General features: G+C 42.3%; 1 protein-coding gene across 1 annotated transcript in view; it reads right to left on the bottom strand.

The window, feature by feature from the left end:
* Positions 1 to 11,777: 11,777 nt before the first annotated feature.
* Positions 11,778 to 26,108, bottom strand: part of CCDC82 (coiled-coil domain containing 82) — a 39,527-nt gene continuing 25,196 nt past the window's right edge. The window contains exons 6-8 of the mRNA XM_089687923.1: positions 22,261 to 22,431; positions 19,496 to 19,675; positions 11,778 to 17,289 (exon numbers count right to left, since the gene is read on the bottom strand). Of these exons, the coding sequence (XP_089544049.1) occupies positions 17,212 to 17,289; positions 19,496 to 19,675; positions 22,261 to 22,431 (429 nt within the window). The 3' untranslated portion in view covers positions 11,778 to 17,211. The remainder of the gene's footprint in view (positions 17,290 to 19,495; positions 19,676 to 22,260; positions 22,432 to 26,108) is intronic.

Genomic DNA, 26,108 nt, shown 5'->3' with positions numbered 1-26,108 from the left:
GGTATTCACACTTATGCGATCCGATTCTGCACATCGCACCGCGTTTTGCAGACCACTTTAGGGGTGTTGTTAACTTAACATACACAAAATACACAGGCATGGATATTTTCAATCTCTCATTTTATATGGAAATTTCTCATTTCTATACAACGCAATATAATGTTACATACCGAAATAACAACCCCGTCACATGAATGCGCCATTTGCAAAGTTTTATTTTGTCAGAATATTGTTCCTGCAGATACGTTTCTAAGAATAATATACAGTATTTTTGCTGTACTGATATTTTTAGTCTTTGCTGCAGCATTTACCTTCAAAGCTGGACTCTGGTCAGGTCCTGCATTGTACGTGATGACGTCGGCAATGGGGAGGCCACATGACCAGGGTGGAGGAGAAGCTGCTTCATGGAATGGGATGTCATACAGCCTATTCCATGTTCCCTCAGCATTAGAGCTTTACTTTATGCGGAGAGGGGGTTTTAGTGGACTGGAGTTTGGATTTAAAGTAGAACTATAGGCAGACTTTTTTTTTTTCGCCATCTATGTCCCAAAGTAGAGATTTCCCCTCACTTCCTGTCCCATATCCAAACAAGAAGCAACAGGAAATCCCAGCAAATTAAAGCATTCCATCCTCCACCCTCCCCCCCAAAAAAAATAAAATATTAAATGTCAGCAGCTACAAGTACTGTAATATTAGGGCACTTACCTGTCCAGGGATCCAGCGGTGTTCTCATCCCAAGCCAATCCTGCAATCAGCTGTTGGAGCGCTGGCACCGCCATATTTACTAAGGGAAGCTTCCTACTGCGCATGCGCATAGCGTGCTGCGCTTTGTGAGTGAACCACAGTCCTCTGGAAACTGTTGAGTTTCCCAGATGGCTTGGGGGGGGGGGGGCACGGCGAACTGAGCCAGACGTGGGAGCGGGTACCTGTCAAAACCAAGTACCCGCTCCCTCCCAAAAAGTGCCAGGGGAGGAACCCCCAAGTCACCAGAACTAGTGTCCCCATTGGAAGATTTCCCCTTTAATACTTTTCTGGGGACAACCCAAAATTTGGAATTTTGTTTTACTTTCACTTTCACTTTCATTGATAATGGCAAACAGGACAAATAGAGGGGGTGAATCTCCTTAACGGGGATACAGACAGCAGTAAAAACTAACAGGTTTTCTAATCCCTCTCTACTCCATCCAAAACAAACAAAAAAACTTTTGCCTTTAGTTATACTTTAAGGGATTTTTTGATGCAACTTTTACATTTTTACATGCTTTTTTTTATGTTATTAACTGATACAGACTGTACATTAGCCACTGAAGGCAGCGAAGATTAGCTACTACAACGACTCCCTGTTTAAAGGATAAGCATTGCACAGATCCAGAGTGTGTATCCATCATAATGCCCGCAATGGCAAGTGCTCATAGTTCAGTGCAGTCATGTGACCGTGCTGACCAATGAGAAGTGCATTTGAGGTTTCTTCTTCTGTTAAGGTGTCCCAAAAAAAAAAGCTCTTCTCATTGGTCAGCATGGCCTTGCAGTCAAGCTGACCAGTGAACGCTTGCTATTGTGAGTGTTATGATGGGTACTCACTCCAGGGTTGTGTATTACAGTGTATGGACAGCTACACAAGCAGCACAGGGCATCATGGTACAGTGAAGGAAATAAGTATTTGATCCCCTGCTGATTTTGAATGTTTGCCCACTCACACAGAAATGATCAGTCTAAAAATCGAATGGTAAGTGTATTGTAACACAGAGAGACAGAATAGCAACAAAAAATTCAGCAGAAATGCATGTCTAACAAATGATGCACTGATTTGCATGTTCATGAGGGAAATAAGTATTTGATCCCCTTCACAAAACATGACTTAGTACTTGGTGGCAAATCCCTTGTTGGCAATCACAGAGGTCAGACGTTTCCTGTAGTTGGCCACCAGGTTTGCACACATCTCAGGAGGGATTTTGGCCCACTCCTCTTGGCAGATCCTCTCCAAGTCATTAAGGTTTGGTGGCTGACATTTGGCAACTCAAACTTTCATCTCCCTCCACAGATTTTCAATCGGATTAAGGTCAGGAGACTGGCTAGGCCACTCCAGGACCTTAATGTGCTTCTTCTTGAGCCACTCCTTTGTTGCCTTGGCCGTGTGTTTTGGGTCATTGTCATGCTGGAACACCCATCCACGACCCATTTTCAATGCCCTGGCTTAGGGAAGAAGGTTCTCACCCAATAATTTCCTTCACTGTATCCGGAGGGGTGGCCTGAATATTTGGAGTTACTTCACCTTTTAATTTTTCAGAAAATATGTATCAAAAGTCATCCCCTAAAGATGTGCATTGGCACAAAACGCATCAGAGGGAGCTACACGCTGACATCACATCATCACTTCTGATTTCGGCAGCTAGCTAAATGTTTGGCTCCATGCGGTGAGCACTCTCCTCATACAGTGGTGTTTGTGGCAATCCTACTCGCCCTTAGTGATGCTGTCAGGGCCTGGACTTGAACCTGGGACCTCTGCTGTGTCTAGCAATGACTCTTCTTGCTGTGCCACCTGGAATGCTGGATGGTTCCCTGGACAATCCCTTGAATGATCCTGCCTTGAACTTTGAACTCTTTCCTTCTCCCATGAACTTCCTGATTTAACCCCTTGCCTACCAGGTACTTATACCCCCTTCCTGTCCAGGCCAATTTTCAGCTTTCAGTGCTGTCGCACTTTGAATGACAATTGCGCAGTCATGCAACACTGCACCCAGATGAAATTTTTATCTTTTTTTTCACACAAATAGAGCTTTCTTTTGGTGGTAAGTACTCATTGCTGGGTGTTTTATTTTTTTAGCTATAAAAAAAAAAAAAAAACTTTTGGAAAAAAAAAAGTCTTTCTTTGTTTCTATTATAAAATTTTGCAAACAGGTAATTTTTCTATAAAAAATAGATAAATGTCGTGCTCCTAATTAGTGATAATAATGCGTATCAACTTACACTCTATTTTTAAATACTGCCAATTGAAACATAATAAATGTGAAAAAACAACAATACGTGCCACCTGAATAAATTACTCAAAACCAAATTAATAAAAACTAAATAAAGTCTCTGGTGACAAATAAATACTGATAGTCCCAAAAAAACTTTTGTGATCCAAAAATATATAAAGTGAATTAATAAACAATAAAAGTCTCTGGTGATAAAAAAAATAGTAATAATCCTAATATTGACAAAAAGTGATCCAAAAATGATAATGGTGATTTTCAGTGACTCCTTAATGTGATTAGGTTATGCGCTCACCTCTTTATAAGCCTATTAAAGGCTTACTCTGCTTTTTGTTCACAAATGGAATTTGGTTTTGAGTAATTTATTCAGGTGGCACATATTGTTGTTGTTTTTTCACATGTATTATGTTTCAGTTGGCAGTATTTAAAAATAGAGTGTAAGTTGATACACATTATTATCACTAATTAGGAGCGCAACATTTATCTATTTTTTATTTTATATACACACATTGTCTGAGGATGTGATTAATGTCAGTGAACCTTATCTAATCATAATACAGGTGAAACTCGAAAAATTAGAATATGGTGCAAAAGTTCATTTATTTCAGTAATGCAACTTAAAAGGTGAAACTAATATATGAGATAGACTCATTACATGCAAAGCAAGATAGTTCAAGCCGTGATTTGTCATAATTGTGATGATTATGGCTTACAGCTCATAAAAAACCCCAAATCCACAATCTTAGAAAATTAGAATATTGTGAAAAGGTGGAATATTCTCGGCTCAAAGTGTCCCACTCTAATCAGCTAATTAAGCCATAACACCTGCAAAGGGTTCCTGAGCCTTTAAATGGTCTCTCAGTCTGGTTCAGTAGGAATCACAATCATGGCAAAGACTGCTGACCTGACAGTTGTGCAGAAAACCATCATTGACACCCTCCATATGGAGGGAAAGCCTCAAAAGGTAATTGCAAAAGAAGTTGGATGTTTCCAAAGTGCTGTATCAAAGCACATTAATAGAAAGTTATGTGAAAGGGAAAAGTGTGGAAGAAAAAGGTGCACAAGCAGCAGGGATGACCGCAGCCTGGAGAGGATTGTCAGGAAAAGGCCATTCAAAAGTGTTGGGGACTTTCACAAGGAGTGGACTAAGGCTGGAGTCAGTGCATCAAGAGCCACTACACACAGACGGATCCTTGACATGGGCTTCAAATGTCGTATTCCTTCTGTCAAGTCGCTCCTGAACAACAAACAACGTCAGAAGCGTCTTACCTGGGCTAAAGAAAAACAGACCTGGTCTGTTGCTCAGTGGTCCAAAGTCCTCTTTTCTGATGAGAGCAACTTTTGCATCTCATTTGGAAACCAAGGACCCAGAATACGGAGGAGGAATGGAGAGGCACACACTGCAAGATGCTTGAAGTCCAGTGTGAAGTTTCCATAGTCTGTGTTGATTTGGGGAGCCATGTCATCTGCTGGTGTTTGTCCACTGTGCTTCATTAAGTCCAGGGTCAACGCAGCCATCTACCAGGAGATTTTGGAGCACTTCATGCTTCCTTCCGCAGACGAGCTTTATGAGGATGCTGACTTCATTTTCCAGCAGGACTTGGCCCCTGCCCACACTGCCAAAAGCACCAAAACCTGATTCAATGACCGTGGAATTACTGTGCTTGATTGGCCAGCAAACTCGCCTGACTTGAACCCCATAGAGAATCTATGGGGCATTGCCAAGAGAAAGATGAGAGACATGAGACCGAACAATGCAGAAGAGCTGAAGGCCGCTATTGAAGCATCCTGGTCTTCCATAACACCTCAGCAGTGCCACAGGCTGATAGCTTCCATGCCACGCCGCATTGAGGCAGTAATTGCTGCAAGAGGGGCCCAAACCAAATACTGAGTACATATGCATGCTTATACTTTTCAGAGGTCCGATATTGTTCTATGTACAATCCTTGTTTTATTGATTGCATGTAATATTCTAATTTTCTGAGATTGTGGATTTGGGGTTTTCATGAGCTGTAAGCCATAATCATCACAATTATGACAAATCACGACTTGAACTATCTTGCTTTGCATGTAATGAGTCTATCTCATATATTAGTTTCACCTTTTAAGTTGCTGCACTGAAATAAATTAACTTGCACGATATTCTAATTTTTCGAGTTTCACCTGTAAGTGTCTCACAAGTACAATTTAATTTAATTTCATAGGTAATTTTTCTCCTTCACTGATGTGCGTTGATGAGGCTGCACTGATGGGCAGCACTGATAGGCGGCACTGATGAGGTGGTACTAATTGGCAGCACTGATAAGCTGGCACTGATATGCAACAATGATGGGCACTGATGGGTGGCACTGACTGACGACACTGCTGGGCACAGGTGGGTGGCACTGCTAGGCACAGGTGGGTGGCACTGCTAGGCACAGGTGGGTGGCACTGCTGGGCACTTTTGGGCAGCACTGGTGGGCTACACTGCTGGGCACTGATCATTAGTGCCCTGATGATCGGTACCGATCCCTCCTCTAACAATTGGCAGTTATCGGCAGTACTTTCCTCGCGCTGTGACAGCGTGAGGAAAGTGCAGCCGATAACCAGCAACTGCATTTACTGGTGATCTGCTGTGTCATTGGACACAGCTGATCACGAGGTGAAAGGCTACTGTGATTGTCCTTTTACCACACCACGTGATCAGCTCTGTCCATATGACACAGCGATCACAGAGATCGCAGGGGGCGCATGGGAGGGGGCGTTCTGGGATATGACATCCTCCCAGAACTGGCCAGCCGCAGTGTAGCCATCATTCACCTATCTGTGGTCGACAAGTGGTTAAGCCATGTCTCTGCACTTCCTGTTTGCCAGATTATTGTGCTCTCTCCAGCTGACATTTTGCTCTCGTCTCTCCTGCTAATGTCCGTATCTTCGCTCCCATTCATTACTGACCCTTGGCTTATTCCTCGACTATGCTTTTGCTTAATCCCAACCTACAACCGTTCATTACTGACTTTTGGCTTGTTTACTGTCTACGCTTCTGCTTGATCCCTACCTGCTGATCTGCTACTGGACCCCGGCTTGCTTGCCTCCTAGTGAGGCAATCCTGAGGACCGCAACTTGGTACTAACAGACAGCTAAACCCATCTCCACCATCAGTTCTGGTGAATACTGAGATCCCTCAGCTCAGGGGAACCCGTGATATCCTCCCCAAGGGTGATCTGCTTATATACCTGTCCCGTTTGTCGGTGGGCGCTACTCCACTGATATAGCTACTGGCCTCCAAGCCTGACTCCAAATCATGACAGGTGCAGTATGACAGCTACACTAAGAAGACCAAGGGTGGATGGATAGAGCTGGATGGCCAGAGAGGCATGCTGGTCTTGGTTGCCAAAAATATATTTTTTCTTTTTTGCTGCACTGTCAGCTTTTGGAGTTGGTGAGTGTATTTTTTTTTCCCAAGTGGTGATGTCCTTCTCTGGATGGTGAAAGTCACACTGGAAAAGCAAGATTTTCATAAGGCCTTTTTTCTAATTTTCTTCCTTCATGCTAATGGGCTGTTTCACTTTGGGGGGTATGCTACATAACGATTTATCTGTAGTTCATTAGGGCACTGCATTTTTGTTGTTTTAATTTTTTAAGAAAAGGTAAACTTACCCTTCAACAAATGCTGCTATAAAAACTCAGCAATGCAGGAAGTGAATGGTTTTTCAGACAGTCAATTGACTAACAGACTTAAGCAAGACATATACCTGTGTGCAGGATGCAAGGAATCAGTATAGTCCCCATCCAAGCTACACAGGCCTGAACAATGGCTGCATGTGATTGGCTGCAGTTACTGTTCAGCCAAGAATTTAATGCCCAGTTACTTACAGTATATTCTCAGTTGTTGAGCTGGGTAATGGCTAACAGCGCCACATGCAGCTCAAATTGTGGCCAATCTAGCAGGAATTGCTGAAATTTGAGCCGTGTATGGCTAGCATTACATCGTGATAAGAAGCAGGAAACAAAATCAATGTGTGGCACTGCAAAGCAGGAAGCAGAGCCCACATAAGTCATGGCCAAAAATACTGGCACCCCTGCATTTTTGTCAGATAATGCATCACTTCGCCCAGAAAATTGTTGCAATTACAAATGTTTAGGTATTCTCATGTTTATTTGTTTTGTTTGTATTGGTACGACACAAAAAAGTGGAGAAACAAAAAGCCATATCCAACTCATTCCACGCAAAACCCCAAAAATGGAGTGGACAAAATTATTGGCACCTTCTCAAAATTGTAAGAATTAATTGCAATCAAAGTTTGTGATGCTCTTGTAATTTGTAATTAAATTCACCTATATCAATTAACAGATCTTATTGTTCCTGTGTCCACTGTGCACAACATTGTCAAGAAATTTACAGCTCATGGCACTGTATCTAATCTCCCTGGACATGGACAAAAGAGAAAAACTTGATCAAAGATTGCAATGAAGGATAGTTCAAATGGTGGATAAAGGACCTCAATCAACTTCCAAATTCAAGCTGACCTTCAGGCAAAGGGTACAACTGTGCAGGGGCGGACTGACCATTTGGAAACCCAGACACTGCCCGAGGGCCCGGGGTCAGTAGGGGGCCCCATGAGATGCCCCTGGTACCTTTTTCATAGGCTTTTTTGAGTTTGGGCAAGGGCACAGGGGCCCCATGATCCCCTATTGCCTGGGGGCCCCATGAGTTGTCAGTCCGCCCCTGCAACTGTGTCAGCTTGCACTATACATCGCCATCTGAATGAAAAGGGACGCTCTGGTAAGAAACCCAGGAGGACTCCACTGCTGACACAGAAACATAAAAAAGCCAGATTGGAGTTTGCCAAAACTTACCTGAGAAAGCCAAAATCCTTTTGGGAGAATGTGCTGTGGACAGTCGAATCAAAATTAAAACTTTTTGGTAAAGCCCATCATTATACTGTTTTGTGAAAAATAAATGATAAAAAGAATACAGTCCCTACAGTCAAACATGGTGGAGGTTCACTGATGTTTTGAGGTTGCTTTGCTGCTTCAGGCACTGGATGTCTTGTCTGTGTTCATGGCATTATGAAATGTGAAAACTACCAAAGAATTCTGAGGTGCAATGTAGGGCCCAGTGTCAGAAAGTTGGGTCTCCATCAGAAGTCATGGGTCTTATAGCAGGACAATGATCCAAAGCACACGTCAAAAAGTACCCAGAAATGGGTTCAGACAAATCGCTGGAGAGTACTGAACTGGCCAGCAATGAGTCTAGATTTCAATCCCATAGAGCACCTGTGGAAAGATCTCAAAACAGCAGTTGGGAAAAGGAACCCTTCCAATCTGAGAGACCTGGAGCAGTTGGCAAAAGAAGAGTGGTCCAAAATGCCAGTAGAGAGATGTAAGAAACTAACTGATGATTACAGAAAGCAACTGATTTCAGTTATTTCCTCCAAGGGGTGTGCTACCAAATATTAAATTGAGGGTGCCAATAATTTTGTCCAGTCCATTTTTGGGGTTTTGCATGGAATGTGTAAGATTCGACTTCTTGTTTCTCCACTTTTTTGTGTTATACCAATACAAACAAAAGAATTAACCATGAGAATGGCTAAACATTTGTAAGTGCAACAATTTTCTGGGCGAAGTGGTGCATTATCTGACAGAAATGCAGAGGTGTCAATATTTTTGGCCATGACTGTAATAAGAAAATGTAGCTGCCCTCTTGTATACATATAATTAAAGTCTAAACATAGTGTGACAGTGCAAGGTCCTACCACTGCAGTACTGGAATTGAGGACAAGAGTTCTCACAAATGAAGAGAGAGGGACTTTATCATATCAGTTGTGAATGGAGAAAACTGTTTTTTCAGCTTTCTCCAGATTTTGGTATTCCTGGATTGGATTCCAGAGTTTGGAGGCTTCAAAGAGCTTTGGGAGGATAGAAGCCCCCAACCCAGGGTCCAGATCTTGCCAGAGACCGTCAGAGTGTGTGTGTGCAGGTGCATCCATCCTTGATGACAGACTTGACCATACTTCAGGGTTCCTGTTAAAAGACATGTCAGATGACAGTACTTTGTGCTGGAGTGGAGAGGTTCTTTGCCTAGAGTACTGAAAGGGTTGAGATGACTGAGCAAGTCTAGAGGGTTGAGGAAGGAGAGACAACTGAGCAAGTCCAGGGAACTGAGAGAACTTAAAAGCCCTGGAGAGCCAAATGAGCCCCAAGAGCTGAGTGAGGGGCACATGAAGACAGAGGTGCTGTACATGAGGGACCAGCTAAAAGCTCAAAGGCCAAGTTTACGACCTAAGCAAGCCAGAAGGCTACAGTTGTTTAATTTCACATTTTGATGGTAGAATCCCATATGAGGGCAAATGTTATGTAACTTTACTTTTATTTTTAAATAAAGGTGGACCAACAAGCCCTGAAAATGCACTTCCTCATTGGCATGAACTCACTAGCAAGTTCTACACTAAGGGTACTGAATTGAAATTCATGGAGATCTGATCAGTAAAATTTTATTCTACTCACATTACCGCCCCCTCCTATAAGTCACAATCACATTCTTCCATCAGTATCCTCAGTCCCCCTGCATATCACAATCCCTCCTTCACATCACAGTTTCCCCTTCACAGCACCTCCCCATCTCTACCACCCCCACCCCCCCTTCAAACCTCAACCGCCCCCCACACTTCTGGCACCCCTTCACATTACACAGCCCCCTGCAGTTCTGGCACCCCTTCACATTACACAGCCCCCTGCAGCTCTGGCACCCCTTCACATTACACAGCCCCCTGCAGCTCTGGCACCCTTCACATTACACAGCCCCCTGCAGCTCTGGCACCCTTCACATTACACAGCCCCCTGCAGTTCTGGCACCCCTTCACGTTACACAGCCCCCTGCAGCTCTGGCACCCTCCACATTACACAGCCCCCTGCAGTTCTGGCACCCCTTCACGTTACACAGCCCCCTGCAGTTCTTGCACCCTTCACGTTACACAGCCCCCTGCAGTTCTGGCACCCCTTCACGTTACACAGCCCCCTGCAGCTCTGGCACCCTTCACATTACACAGCCCCCTGCAGTTCTGGCACCCCTTCACGTAAAACAGCCCTCTGCAGCTCTGGCACCCTTCACATTACACAGCCCCCTGCAGTTCTGGCACCCCTTCACGTTACACAGCCCCCTGCAGCTCTGGCACCCTTCACATTGCACAGCCCCCTGCAGTTCTGGCACCCCTTTCAGGTTACACAGCCCCCTGCAGCTCTGGCACCCTTCACATTACACAGCCCCCTGCAGCTCTGGCACCCTTCACATTACACAGCCCCCTGCAGCTCTGGCACCCTTCACATTACACAGCCCCCTGCAGTTCTGGCACCCCTTCACTTTACACAGCCCCCTGTAGCTCTCGCACCCTTTCACGTTATACAGCCCCCTGCAGCTCTCACACCCCTTCACGTTATACAGCCCCCTGCAGCTCTGGCACCCCTTCACTTTACACAGCCCCCTGTAGCTCTCGCACCCCTTCACATTACACAGCCCCCTGCAGTTCTGGTACCCCTTCACGTTACACAGCCCCCTGTAGTTCTCGCACCCTTTCACCTTATACAGCCCCCTGCAGCTCTCGCACCCCTTCACATTATACAGCCCCCTGCAGCTCTGGCACCCCTTCACATTAAACAGCCCCCTGCAGCTGTGGCACCTTCACATTACACACCCCCCTGCAGCTGTGGCACCCCTTCACATTAGACAGCCGCCAACAGCTCTGGCACCCCTTCACATTACACAGCCCCCTGCACCTCTGGCACCCCTTTACTTTACACAGCCCCCTGCAGCTCACACCCCTTCACATTATACAGCCCCCTGCACCTCTGGCACCACTTCACATTACACAGCCCCTTCCAGCTATTCCCCTTCTTTCACATCACAGCCCCTGCAGCTCTTCCCCTTCCAATCTTACTTGGGCACACAAGCAGGAGACACGGCAGTGCTGGACAGATGGTAAAAGTGGGGGCTACTGGAGTTAACTTTTCATATTAAGAAGCTGGTGATTGGTTGCTAGGACCACCTAACAACTAATTACCTGCTGGTTAGCTTGGAAAGTAAACTTTGGCACCTCCTTCCCTCTATTCAGCACTGCTGTGTCTCCCGCTCTGTATGTAGAACTGTTCTGCCTCCCGCTTTCTGCTGTGATAGTGACAAAGGAGAAGGCACGGAGAAAGAAGTGGTGGGACCATAGTGGTCCGGATGGGGCAGTGACTTGGTTCATGGCCCATCATTTTGTGATTATAAACACTCCACAGTGCAAATAAACATGTGAAAATTAAAAATACTATAAATAAAAGTTCAAAAAAATATCTAAAGTCCACACAAAAAATTGATATAAATTGTGCTCAATCCCAAAAAGAAACGTGCTCCAAAAATTCTTCAAACAAATGTGCTCAGACCATCCATGATTAATGCTCTATCCCCACTCACGGATGGTGTAAGCACATTTGTTTGAAGAATTTTTGGAGCACGTTTCTTTTTGGGATTGAGCACAATTTATATCAATTTTTTGTGTGGACTTAAGATTTTTTTTGGACTTTTATTTATAGTATTTTTAATTTTCACATATAATTTATTTGCGCTGTGGAGTGTTTATAATTTTATTGGATTGTTTTTTTAGAACAGCAGCATTTAAATTTCTTAAAGTTTATATTTTTCTGTGGCACAAGTTTCTATATATTTACATCATTTAGTGATGCCTGCTCTACACCATTAAGTTAACTTTCCCAATATCAAAACAGATTAAAGGTTTTTTTGTTGTTTTTTTTTTAAAGAACACAATGCAATTGACACCAAGCTAATTTTTACAGGTTTAATTTTTTTTACAGATTTATCTAAAAAAAAATATAACTGAAAAGAATGTTCATTCCTTTTCATCTGTGGAAACTGTACACAGTTCAGCAATCCAGAAAATGTTGATTCATGAGTTTTATAATTGGAAGCAGACTGGAGAAATATATAGTACATGCACATAATCCACAGGATCAATATATTTGAAATGCACCACATTTGCAAACCAATTTAATCATGTGATGTACAGTTTATAAAAACACCAATATTTTTTTTCATTTTGTCAACATCTTTAGTAAGTCGTATAGTTTGATTTATTATTACTATATAAGTATTATTGCAGTGTACATTTAAGCTGAAAGTCAAAATTCATTCAAAAAGAGTGCTCCTGTCTTGGTGACAATAAAGACATTGCTTGAAAACTGAATTTTCTGATTCCCCCCCCCCCCCCCCATTGGACAGTATTTTCCAAATATTCCCATTGGGAATCAACCAAGGAACCAGTGGCAATGTCACCAACAATTGCCTAGGCCAGGGGTGTCAAACCAGCTGCCCTCCAGCTGTTGCACAACTACAAGTTCCATCATGCCTCTGCCTTTGGGAGTCATGAGTGTAACTGTCAGCCTTGCAATGCCTCATGGGACTTGTAGTTTGGCAACAGCTGGAGGGCCGCCAGTTTGACACCTCTGGCCTAGGTGACACCAAGACAGGAAGTTATGGGAAATCTTTTCATTAGGAACACTGCAAGCATTAGACAGATATACAGTACATTATAACCTTTTTACACTCAATCCAAAAGAATAAAAAAAAATGTAAAGATCTGCCTCAAAACAAATAAAAATTGGATTATGCATACATAAAAAGTAAATGTGTGATGGTCCTTGTGTGCATTTATAATTACAAACTTTAAAAAGCATCACAAATTTAAAAACACTATACAAATTATTTATAGCAAGTTAGAGGATAAGTTCACCTTTTCTAACATGTATTTAGGGTGTAACATGTTAGCACTGCAGCTGCTCCCACGCCCCCAAGTCCCCCCTAGGGACCTGTAAACCAGTGAACCCACAATCAGCTGATAGTTGGTGTAATGCCACAGTCCTGCAGACTGTCTGTGTATCTGTCTGCCCGTACCTCCAATCTGGGAAGGCAGTTGCACACTGACAGGAAGCTCAATGAACTACCACAGTGATCAACAGCACCCCAAAAGTTCATTGAGAACTGCAAGCCGACCTCTGCAAAGGAAAAACATTGTCAATGAATGATGCGGCTGGGTGGGCTGCGCCCTGCACAGATTGTGACAGCCAGCAGGGGGAGAAGATCCCCCACTAGCTGTTAAAATGGAGGATCGGGATGGGGGGGGGGGGGGCTCAGTCCAGTGCATCTGTAACATGTTACAAAAGGTGAACACTTGATGCCACTAGTCTTCTGGGCTAAATGATGGCCAGCATCATTCGACCTGCTTCCTCTTTGCCCAGGCTGTCATAGAACTGTCCCTGAGGGTACATCATAGCCCTCACACATCATTACATGAGCACTGCTCAATCCAGGAGCAATACAAATTGTTGTGACTTATATTTGCAAATGTATGCAACAAATGCCTCTGCTTTGAATGCAAATTGTTAAAGCAGTTTAGATTTTTTTTCCTTTTTTTTTATTGTATTGTTTTGTAAACTGCCCTGCCCATGTGCACCACACATATGATAAGTATAAATTGACTTGGGCACTTGCCATTTTTATTTTGTGAGAATTTAGATTGACACCAAAGGTCTTTAGCTGCCATCTGAGCTGTGCTTGGACTTTGTCTTCCTGCCCCCTCAAATTTGGGAAAACCCCACTATTATTATTATTATTATTCGGGATTTATATAGCATATTTGTTATGTGTTCCCATTCACACAAAATGCCTAAAATAAAAATAGAAAAAATATTGATGACTTTTTAGCTATTTCTCAGGAGGATGTCTAATGACTGGCTACCAGTTTTGTTTTTTGTAACAATGTTATCCTGTCCTCATTAACATCGTCAGCAACAAAAGAAGTCCAACATCTATAACTGTATGACCCTTTGTTAGGACAGGCGGTGTTCACGTCTAGTTACAACAGATAAATAATATCTGCCTGAACAATTCAGAAAGGATTAAATATGGCAAACACAGCTGACCAAACAAAGAAAACTACCTAGGATTTTTCTTTGATGGAGGGTCCAGAATAGAGCATCTAGAAAAGTATGCTGCAATGTTTTAATATTATATTAATTGATGCTATGTGAATGGGGACATGTGGATAACTATTTGTGTGCGTTGTGCTGGGTTTTTTTTTTCTGTTGGTTGAACTGGATGGGCTTGTGTCTTTTTTTATTTGTTCCAACCAGATTAACTATGTAGATATAAAGTAGGTGTTATCCCAATTTGGCTGCAAAAGTGAAAATGAACTTCAAGGAGCACCGGACTACCTCCAGGCATACCTGCCTACAATTTAATAATTTCTATGTCCCTAAATAGGAGCTCTGATACACTGATGTTAGTGACCACACTTTGCAGAGGTACAATTTATTTTCAAACATATGCAACAAAAACCTCTGGTTTTAATGCAAATGATTAAAGCAGTGAAGCGGTTTAGACTTTGTTTCCTTTTTTTTTTTTCCGACTAGCAGGAAAGTGTGCTAAGGTGCTTTTTGAATGGTAAGGGTCTGTGACTGGATAGGATCCTACCTATACAGGGCTTCCAGTTTATGGGCCATTCATGCTGACCATACAACACTCTTGGCTCTAATATTTTACATAGTTGAATCAACTTCAAGCAAAAGACAAAAATAATAATTAAAAAAAAACCAAAAACACCTTTATCCACAGAACCCTTAACTTGCGAATGATCCAGAGAAAGCGGAAAAAAAAACCCTTTAGCATGATTCAATTTTCTCCATTAAAGAAACAATTGCTTCTTTTAATGTCCAACAGACTAAATTCTTACTGGAAATTGATGTCCAAAGTGTCAAGAAATTCTTATGATCATAGTTTTAGAAGCTGTACATGGCAGCTGTACTGATGGTAGAAGATTAGATTTTGTCAAAATTCATTACATTTAATCAGAACCAGCAGCAGATAATGAAAAGAATACTAGCCCATTAAACCGGGAAATAGAAAATTGGAAGGTACAGTACATCAACCACTGATAAACACATAAAGGAGACAAGAAAATGATTGCACAAATAGAAAGTAGATGGAACAAGCTTTTAGATGACGACATACAAAATATCTGTATACCAGTTATTGGGGATAAGTGGACTGATTTTTGCCTCCATTAAAATATTGCTAAAATTGGCTTCAAATTTGGTTCAAACAAAAATGGAGTTTATTTGTTACAAAACGGGGTGATCCTAATGTTTGTGATAGACAAAGCTAACCTTAATCCTAGTGCTAACCCCAATTCTTTGTTGATAAACAAGACCACAGGATCACCGTGACTGTGTGGACATGGCAAACATATATAAGAGCACTGTAAGGGCACCACACTAGTGGATATAGAGTCGAGAAAGATTGTTTATTGGATGACTAGCAATAAAAAAATTCAATACGTTTCTGGGGCACAGGGTTTGAGTCAAATAGAACTTCATCAATGATTGGACTCAAAAGATGGAATAAAAAAATATTTATCTTAGATTAGTTATCCTGGGAGAAAGATGACTATCCAGATGGTGCCTGGTCTGGGAAGAAGCCTCATGACATCAACCCTTTCAAAGCCAACCCCGGGTGGAAGGAAAGGAAACTGCTTTATTCCTGCATCAGCACAGTCTGTGCCGATGGGGGAATCCCTCTCACAGCGCAAGCCTTTCTTGCGGGCAGAACACAAAGATCACTGCTGGTGGCTATAGCCACCGGCAATGATCACATGAAAAAAACACGTTGGTTGTACTGAAGTTGTTCAATGGATCTATGGGCCTGCCTGCCTGCCCATAGATAAATAGATAGAATCTCGGCTAGTCCCTGTTGCAATGGCCAAGATTTGATCCATCTATGGTGGGCTTTACACTGACAGTCATCCAATAAATTTTTTTTCTGGCTGTGTTACCACTTGTGTGGTGCCTTACTGTTTTTGTATATCTGGATTCTTCTCAATACCCCTGCCTGTAGGGGCCCTTTGCTACCCAAGAACAGCCTTGCCAAAGCAATATTGCTTATTAATCAAAAAAAAGATAGCCGCTCACAGGTTTTGGCATTGTGATGGGAGATCTAGTACCTCTTATGCATGTATTTAGGGCAACCAAATATGGGGTTAGAGTTAGCATTTTTTTGGGCACAAGTACAGAATAGTTTGAAGAAGCTTCCCTTACCAACGCTTTTCTCAGCCTTTTTACCCCAGGGGAACCCTTTAAATAATTTTTAAGTCTCAGGGAACCCCTGCTAAAATCAATTAATCATGGAAAGAATACCCCTTACGTTGGTGGTTAGTAGGAAGAATAGCCCCCTTACAGAGGTGGTCACAATGTCATTCTAACTGCTACAAAGATCACTCTGCAAAGTGACTCTGAAGATGGAACTATCCAGGCACCATCAAGATGGAAGGTCAATCAGCCAAAATTCAAGGAGCCCTTAGCAACCTCTGAAGAAGCCCTAGGGTTCCATGGGACCCTGGTTGAGAATGGCTGCCTTACCCTCAGAAGTCAGTAAAACCCATTGCTTCCATAAAGACCACCTTAAATTTTGCCTTTCCCTTTGACTCCAATGAATGAATGGATTTCACTGACATTTCTGTGAAATGTCCTTACAGTGAAGGGAAAACTCCCTGTATACTATATGTGATTACTGACAAAGTGGTCAAAATCCCATCAAACATGCAGAAGGTGCTAAGAACTTGATAAATTAAAAATTAAAAAGATTTTCTCTCCCGTCAAAATGAATCCTTACAATTGTTCTGCCTGGGGTACCTCGGTAAAGTGACACAAGGCATTTTTGCACACTACAAAAACTTTGGCAAACGCCAGGACCACAAAACTTAGATAGCATATCTAGATACCCAATGAGGACTGGGAACCACTGCTGCCTGAGTCTTGTGTTGGGGACAGAGGTATTCTCTGCAGGAATGCTGACTTAGCATAAATTTAAGCAACTTTTCAAATGTGAGCTCAAACCTGGGATTACCTTCCTTCAATTAACAAAGCCAAAACTATTTTTTTAATCTAAAAAATGAAACTTTATCACTTTCCCTGTCTCGGAGAAGGTGTAAACAGAACCATTTCAACCTTTTTGATCTCTTTAGCCCAGGACAGACAGCACTGGTCATTATATGAAATGGCCATGGAAGAATAAAAAGGTATGGAGACCTCAAGCAATGCTCCATTTTAGAGAGACTGATTTTAATGTGTTCAGTCGGGAAGAATCTAATTAATTAAATTTATCAAAAAGTATTTACAAAAAAAAAAAGGAGGAGTTACACTTTTCATTTTAAGAAATTAATGACTCCTCTGTTTCATCCTGAAAAGTTTCTGCTGTATCCACATACATTTGAAGACATTCAATATCCTGCAAAAAAAAATGAAAAAATATATAAACCTTTGTTAACATCAACATCATCATATTTTTCACTTGTGCACCAGAAACAGAGGTGCACATGAAACATGAAATAGAAGAGGCTTCAGAATAGGTTGTGAAAACAAAAGCTTCATGGCAATAGAGACATTTCCCTATGTATACATAGTTTATTCATTCTGCTCCTATGGAAAAATACATTTATTCTTAGTAAGCCTTTAGAGTATAGCCTATAATGACTGACACCATACTATTACAGGTTTTAAGAATAGTCCAATATAATGTCAACACTTTCAGTTTCTGTACTGCAACCAGTACATTCACATACATACATATGTATATATATATTCTCTGCAGCTCTTCATCATGGTCCCTAGTTTACTGGCACTGGTCCTTTAAGGCTGAATTCCAGGCATCCCTGGAATTGCACAGTTACATTACACAATGTAATTATGCATATGCCATACATGTGGGATCCCTAAGGTAGCTGGAAATCACTGTAGTAGTCACAGCTACTACAGTAATCATCACTATCTTCTTGGGCCTGTGCCTAGCAGCTGCCTTGCTGAATAGTGAGAACAGGGGTCCTCTCGCTCAGCACGGGCACCATTCACAGAACGGGTTGAATTTTTTTAAATGAATACAAGGCATTCTCTGATTGGGCAGGTTGGAAATCATGACATTAGCTTACCTCTCCACCTCGTCCAATCAGAAAATGCCTTGCATTTATTTAGAAAAATGTAAAACCTTTTGTGAACAGTGTCCATGTTAAATGAGTGACTCCTTGTGTTTGCTATGCAGCAGGGTAGCCACTATTATTATTATTACAGGTACTTATATAGCGCTGTTAATTTACACAGTGCTTACATATATATATTGTACATTCACATCAGTCTCTAGCCCTCAAGGGGCGTACAATCTAAGGTCCTTAACACACATTCATACAAACATATACTAGGGCCAATTTAGACAGGTTCCAATTAAACTGGAGTACCAGAAGGAAACCCACGCAGGTACAGGGAGAACATGCAAACTCCAGGCAGGTGGTGCCGTGGCTGGGATTTAAACCAACGACCCTAGTACTGCCAGGCAGAAGTGCTAACCATTTAGCCACTGTTCTGGGTCCCAGAAGATCACTGCAATCACTGTAGTAGCAGTGACTACTACAGCGATTTACAGCTTCCACAGGGATCCCACATGTATGGCGTATGTATACTTACCAGGACCAGTGTAAATATGCTATAAATTATATACTGGACGTTCAGTTGCAACCACCTTGTGTCAAAGGATGTTTTCTAATTTTTCACACACATAAGGATCTGCATTTTTTTTTGCTACAAAATTACCTAAACCCCAACCAATTATGTATTTTATGAAAGCAGAGGCCCTGTAGAATAAAATGGGGGTAGCTGCGATTTTTCATGTCACATAATATTTGCACAACTTTTATCAAATGCATATTTTCAGTGAAAAATACACTGAAATACATTTTAATGCATACAAGCACAATATAATACCCAATTTTTGGTAAAATATTGAGATTGAGTAAACAGATACCAAACACGTCAAGTTTTAAAATTGCGCGTGCCCATGAACTGGCAAAAAATGATAGTGTCTATAGGTAATGCCTTAAAAGCCTGTCAGTTTAAAGTTAGTCCTTGAATAATGGACCTAGAAATATTCTCTCACTTTGACATTCATGGCAATACTTCACATGTACAAAGCAATCACAATTTACATACCTGTGCACACCCCACAAATGCATTTCCATTTGTGTGTGCAGGGTGACATGATTGCTTTTTTTTCTCACTAACTTTATTGCAATCACAAGGGGTCTAACAAGCCCCGTATGTTATAGAATTTGCAGGGAGAGGTTCTCTTCATGGAGAAATCAGGGTTCTATTAGATTCCTAACGTCTCCCCTGCAGCAGGTCAAGTATAGGACTATGCTTGATTTGCTGTGCAAATGGCATTTCAGACAGGATTTTGAAATATTCAGATTTGAAAAATATTGGGGGGGGGGGGCACACATTTGCAGTAGGGTAAAAATGATGGGGCAGCTCCACAGCCACACGGCTTACTTTTACATGGAAAAAATGATACTTCTGCTTCCGGCATCTTGTTTTCACCACTTAAACTCTATGCCGTTTATGTATGACCTCTGGACGGCAAGTGGTTTTTCAGTATTTAATTATCTTACCTCCTGAATAAATTTTTGCTCTTCCATTTTCAGTAGAGCTATTTCCACTGACTCTTTAACAGAATGTTCCTCAGAGATCTGTAAAAATGGAATGCAGCGCTGGTACAGGTGGAATTTATAATGCTTGAGTCGGTGATACACTTCAGTACGACGGCCGCATGTATTGCCGACCACCAAATACTGGAACCAAACAGAGGAGAGTTATGTTACAGTGTAAATACAATAAGTTCATGCCAAAGGTGTAAGAGGAGAATTATAAAGCTGCAGTCACTATATTCTCTGTGCAGTGTGCAAAACAATCATGTGAGTGACAGTACTTTAACCACCTCCCGCCTGCCATATAGTAATATGATGGGCGCAAGGTGGTTCTCTCGTTCTGGGAGGACATCATATGACGTCCTCCCATTCTCACTGCACATGCGCGGCTCAGGGAGCGCGCAGCGCGGTGATCGGCAGTGAGCTGTGTCCCTTGGACACAGCGGATCACCGATCACGGAAAGAGCCGAAGATGTCGGCTCGGTCATGTGATCAGCTGTGTCCAATCACAGCTGATCACATGTAAACAGGGAAATGCCGGTTATCGGCAATTCTCTCCTCTCGAGCTGTCACGCTGACAGAGGAGAGGAGAGGAGAGCCGGTAATCAGCTTTCCGCGGAGGGGACATGTACACTGATCATCAGGGCACTGATGATCAGTGTGCCCTGATGATCAGTATGGCCTCAGCAGTGCCACCTGTTAGTGTCCATCAGTGCCTTATGTCAGTGCTCATCAGTGCCTCGTGCCAGTGCCCATCAGTGCCACATATCAGTGCCTACCAGTGCACATCAATGCCACATAGTGCCCATCTGAGCTTCCTTTCAGTGTCACCCATCAGTGCCAGTCAATGCCACCTATCAATGCCAATCAGTGCCACCTGCCAGTGCCAGTCAGTGCCGCCTAACAGTGCCAGTCAGTACCGCCTAACAGTGCCATATATCAGTGCTGCCTTTTCAGTGCCCATCAGTGATGCCTGTCAATGCCTCCTCATCAACGCCCATCAGTGCCACCTATCAGTGTCCATTAGTGCAGCCTATCAGTGCCCATCAGTGCAGCCTCATTAGCGCACATCAGTGAAGGAGAAAAATCACTTATTTACAAAATTTTATAACAAAAACTAGGAAAAAACATTTTTTTCTTCAAAATTTTCAGTGGTTTTTGATTTAAGAAAAAATAATAAATAAAAAACCCAGAGGTGATTAAATACCACCAAAATAAAGCTGTCACAAAAAAATGATAACAATTTCATATGGGTACAGTGTTGTTTGACCACGCAATTGTCATTCAAAGTGCGACAGCACTGAAAGCTGGAAATTGGCCTGGACAGGAAGGGGGTATAAGGTGTACCTAATAAAGAGGCCAGTGAGTGTATGTTCCAATATGGCACTCTGTTAGAGTTAGGGACTTCATGATGAGGCAGTGTGGCTATCACGTGTAGCTGCATATGTATGCATTTTGTGCTTTGAACACAAATTATAATTATTGGAACAGTGCATAAGTGTTGGGAATTTTTAGTGACTTTGTTCATGGACACAGTACGTTAAAAAGTTAGCAATAAAATAATATGCAGCCTCCCTGGTGGTTAATTGCTCCCTGGTGGCTAGTGGCGTCAGCTGGGTGAGTCCCCTAACATGTCTCGAGCAGACACGCTCATTATCAAAGGGGGAACCAGGCTCCTTTTCCGTTGATGGCACACCTGATGACATGCATACAACGCTCAGTTTGTATGTTCTTGTGGTAAGCGCATAAGTTTATTGGAATCTCCAGGATTTGTGCGTTGATTTTACGCTGAAGTGAACACTTTTTTATATTCTACAAACCTACACGGTTATATCCACCTTACTTGGAACTTGGATAGGCTTTCTATTAATATTATTGTGTTTCAACAGTGATATCTCTATCAGAGTTTCTCAAAGACATTTATGTAGCGCTGCATACCTTGTTATTTGTTTAGTCTAAAGGTATTGAGGTTTGCCCTGTATGCTAGCCGCTGTAGTTTTTTGTTTTAGTTTTGTTTTGCGCTCACTTACCTCATTATTATTTGCAATAAAATAATATGGGCAGTTGCAATTTCTGTTTTAAGGCCTAAGTGCAGTCCAAAAAAATCCACAAGAAATCAGCACATAACTTACAGTCAGTAGGATGTGTCCCTTGTGTTGATGCCTCTTCTCTGAGTTGAAATCCTCCTGTCTATGTTGACCCCCCACCTCGGTTGCCATAATTTTCCGGTGTATTATAGCTTCTATGAATAGAAAGCGGGTGGATGATTGAAAAGTCCAACCTCTAATCATATATCCTGTTTCATTCCAAGAAGCTGTAGTATGGCTTCTATGAATAGAGGGGCTAGGTGGAAAGGGTGGGCATAGTCAGGCTTTCTTGATGAGAGCCTGTGACAGCCCCTTAACCCCCGTTGCACCTGAAGATTACGGAGGTAGGTTTTGAGGGGGGGGGGGGGAGCACATGGACAAAAGAGGATACTATCAGAAGAGGCATCAGCACAAGGGATACACCCTACTGACTGTAAGTTATGTCCCTAATTTTTATTTTATTTTGGCTGCTCTTAGGCTTTAAAAGCACGGGTTCACTTTAGGCACGGGACTCCAATCCACTACCGGGTACATAGGCTCTATTTTTTCAGGCCTTCAGCAAATAGCACTTTGCATGCCATGATTAAAATTACTAGGAAAGAAAAGTCAGCGGTATTTCAGATATAACATCACCCTCCTTACCTGTTTATCTTCAGGAAGAAAATTATCATATTCTAAAGTTTCATCATCATAGGCCTGTCCAGAAAGGGTCACCACGTATTTGCAGTACCGGAACAATTCACAGGCATCGCAGGATTGTTCTTCAGCCTTTATCACCCTTAAGTGAAGTTTGGGGTAAGAATTTACCCTCTCCTGCAACAGTAATAATTCATATTCAGTAAAACTTTCATAAAGTGTATGTAAAGGCATTTTGTAAAATTTAGGACACAGTGAGGAAGGGTTGGACCCTCTGTTGCGTTTTTATTGCGGTCTGTGTCTCCACTAGAGAGATTCATCTTTTCTATTTGTCCTGTTGACCATTGTAATGGGAAATCCGAAGTTTTAGTGATATCACTAGATCAAGAGGTGGGGGTAAATAATCCAACTGGGACAACTGTTCTGGTGACAACTAGATCAAGTGGACGTCACCCTCATTTTCAGCCGATTTCCTTTCTTTCCTTTTATGCCTATAGTATCCACTTGCCAACCACATACCTGGTACCTCACTGGACCTCAAGTGGCTGTACCAGGATGATGCCTGCGGTACCACTTTTTAGAGCCGACGGTCAGTTCTCTTGTAATAGCAATCAGAGCGGATAACTTGCCGCCCGATTGCTATTATAAGCACTGGGAGGGGAAGCCTCCTGCCGCCTTCTGCGACTTTAATGGGGTCTCCCGACCCACCGGGAGTCCCGATCGACCAGCTGAGGCTTTTGGATCGGATTTGTTTAGCTCTTTGATATAGTAACCCGGAAGCGATGATCTTACATCACTTCCAGTTTACTCAGCAATAAACAATGCCATTTAAAAAAAAAACAAACAAAAGTGTTTGATCACACCGATCGTGATGTAATTAAATGTTTTTAAGGGCAGGGATTTGGCGTCTTATTGAACCCAGATCTCTCTATAAAAAGAGTACCTGTCAGGTGCCTATTGCGGTCATAAAGAATGTTTACATTTCTTGTGACAGAAATAAAAGTGATCAAAAATGTTTTTTTCAAGTAGCTGAGTAAAAATAAAAAATAAATAATTAAAAAAAAAAAATTAAAGTGCCCCCATCCCTCTGTGCTTGCACGCAAAGGCAAATGCATGCGTCGGTCTTGCACACAAGTGATGGGAAATCTCCCCAGCAAGACAGAAGAAGAATAACCAAATGGAGGGTTTAACACTTCCCTATTCCATGCAAAAAATTAATGGTTCCATCTGCCGAGGATGGAGACACCCAGTACATGGCCCCATTCATCTACACTATATTGGCAAAAGTTAGGACGCCTGCCTTTACACGCACATGAAGTTCAACCACTTGCCCTCCAGAGGATTCCCCCCCCCCCCCCCTCCTTCCTGACCAGGCCATTTTTTTGTGATACAGTACTGCATTACTTTAACTGATAACTGTGCGCTCATGCAACGATGCAGTCAAATGAAATTTATGTCCTTGGAACATTTGATAGCATGGACATTTCATGGATGGACTTATTGCACAGGTGGCAAAAGACTGACAACTTTGAGAAAAAAAATATATTTTTGATTTTTTTGCTATTAAATATGTCCAGTAAAAAAATAAAAAAAAATCTAATTTCGTCATAAATTTAGGGCAAAATGTATTCTGCTACATGTCTTTGCTAAAACAATCCCAATACATGTAAATTAATTGGTTCAAATGAAAGTTACAGCGTCTACAAATGGCGATATATATATATATATATATATATATATATATATATATATATATATATATATATATAGGAATATTTCATTTTTTTTTTTATACTAGTAATGGTGGCGATCAGCAACTTATAACAGGACTGTGGCGGGCATTCTGACACTGGGGGGAACTGACTGTCATTGACATCCCCAGTGACGCTAATACTGTGATCAGTGCTAATAAAAAGCACTTACAATGTACTAATGACACTGGGCAGGAAGGGGATAACATCTGGGGCAATAAAAGGTCAACTGTGTGCCGTTTCACTGTGTGCTTTACACTGTAAGCACACTGCTTTTTATGTAAGAAATGTGCAGGAGCTGCCAGGGGAGAGATCTGTATTGTTTGAGGTCTGGGATCTGTGCAGGAAAGTCAAGTTCCTCCACCCCAAACTCGCTCATCCATGTCTTTATGGACCTTGCTTTGTGCACTGGTGCGCAGTCATGTTGGAACAGGAAGGGGCCATCCCCAAACTGTTCCCACAAAGTTGGGAGAATGAAATTGTCTAAAATGTCTTGGTATGCTGACGCCGTAAGAGTTCACTTTACTGGAACTAAGGGGCCAAGTCCAACCCCTGAAAAACAACCCTACACCATAATCCCTCCTCCATCAAACTTTACACTTGGCACAATGCAGACAGGCAAGTACCGTTCTCCTGGCAACTGCCAAACCCAGAAACCCAGACACGTCCATTGGATTGCCAGACAGAGAAGTGTGATTTGTCACTCCAGAGAACACGTCTCCACTGCTTTAGAGTCCAGTGGCGGCGTGCTTTACACCACTGAATCCGACACTTTGCATTGCACTTGGTGATGTAAGGCTTGGATGCAGCTGCTCGGCCATGGAAACCCATTACATGAAGCTTTCTACGCACTGTTGTGCTAATCTGAAGGCCACATGAAGTTTGGAGGTCTTTAGCTATTGACTTTGCAGACAGTTGGCGACTTCTGCGCAATGTGCACTTCAGCATGCGCTGACCCCACTCTGTCATTTTACATGGCCTACCACTTGGTGGCTGAGTTGCTGTTGTTTCCAGTCGCTTCCACCTTGTTATAATACCACTAACAGTTGACCGTGGAATATTTTGTACCAAGGAAATGTCAAGGGTGGACTTGAATTCACTGAGCTCCTGAGAGCGACCCATTCTTTCACAAATGTTTGTAGAAGCGGTCTGCATGCCTAGGTACTTGATTTTATACACCTGTGGCCATGGAGATAATTGGAACACCTGAATCCAATGATTTGGAGGGGTGTCCCAATACTTTTGCCAATATAGTATACTATATCTGGAACATTACTGTAGTTGTGCAGCTGCTGTAGTGGGGATCAATAAGACCTGGTTCAAACTAGTGCAATTTCAGATGTTGAGTCACACAGAATTGCGTTACAAGAGAAATCACATTATTTGTAATGATGCCCGTATCATTAATGCGACTCCACGCGGTGCGATTTTTGGAAGAGGTTCCTGTATTACTGCAAATCAAGTCAAAATCGCATCACAGTAGTGCGTACCAAACCATAGCTCAACAAAAGGATGTAAAATATTAGCTCGGCTCTGGGCAGGCAATGGCTTTAGAGGCCTAGGGTATGACAGCCCAGTAGTATTTAAAAGCATAACATATTGGAGCGCAGGGGAAGGGATGTTTGGGGGGTACATTTTGTTAAAATTCCAGGTTTGTCATCCCCTTCCCTCCCCTGTGGATCCTCCAAGATGTAGATTCTGCTATTTTTTATACTTACCTTTTCCAAGGTCTTCAGACCAGTCATGTGATACTGCAGGATCCTCTTAATCTTCTCCAGGCTGGGCTGTTGCAATGATGTTTAACACCACTCTCTGCACCATTACACTGTGAATGCAAGATACTGTGGTGATGCCCCCTCAGGGGACAGCTCCAGATTGAAAAGAACTTTTGCAACCTGCGCTGCTTTATTTTTTTCTGTAACAGTGCATTAGTTGGAGCATGTTTTTTTTGTCTATAGCGAACCTAAAACTGGCAGGAAACAATGATCAACAGTGGCAGTCCCAATGAGCCTTTATAACATGTGAAGGCCAAGACCAATCAAGGCCTTTTTAGGAGATTCGTTCTAACTTCCTGTTGGACAGCTGTCATCAGAACCGCAGGTA

Source organism: Staurois parvus, unplaced genomic scaffold (assembly GCF_062004578.1).
Source record: "Staurois parvus isolate SC_StPar_1 unplaced genomic scaffold, SC_StPar_1.0 ptg000440l, whole genome shotgun sequence".
In the NCBI taxonomy this organism is placed as follows: Eukaryota; Metazoa; Chordata; class Amphibia; order Anura; family Ranidae; genus Staurois; species Staurois parvus.
Note: the sequence above shows the minus strand (reverse complement) of the source record. Positions and strands in the feature narration are given on the sequence as shown.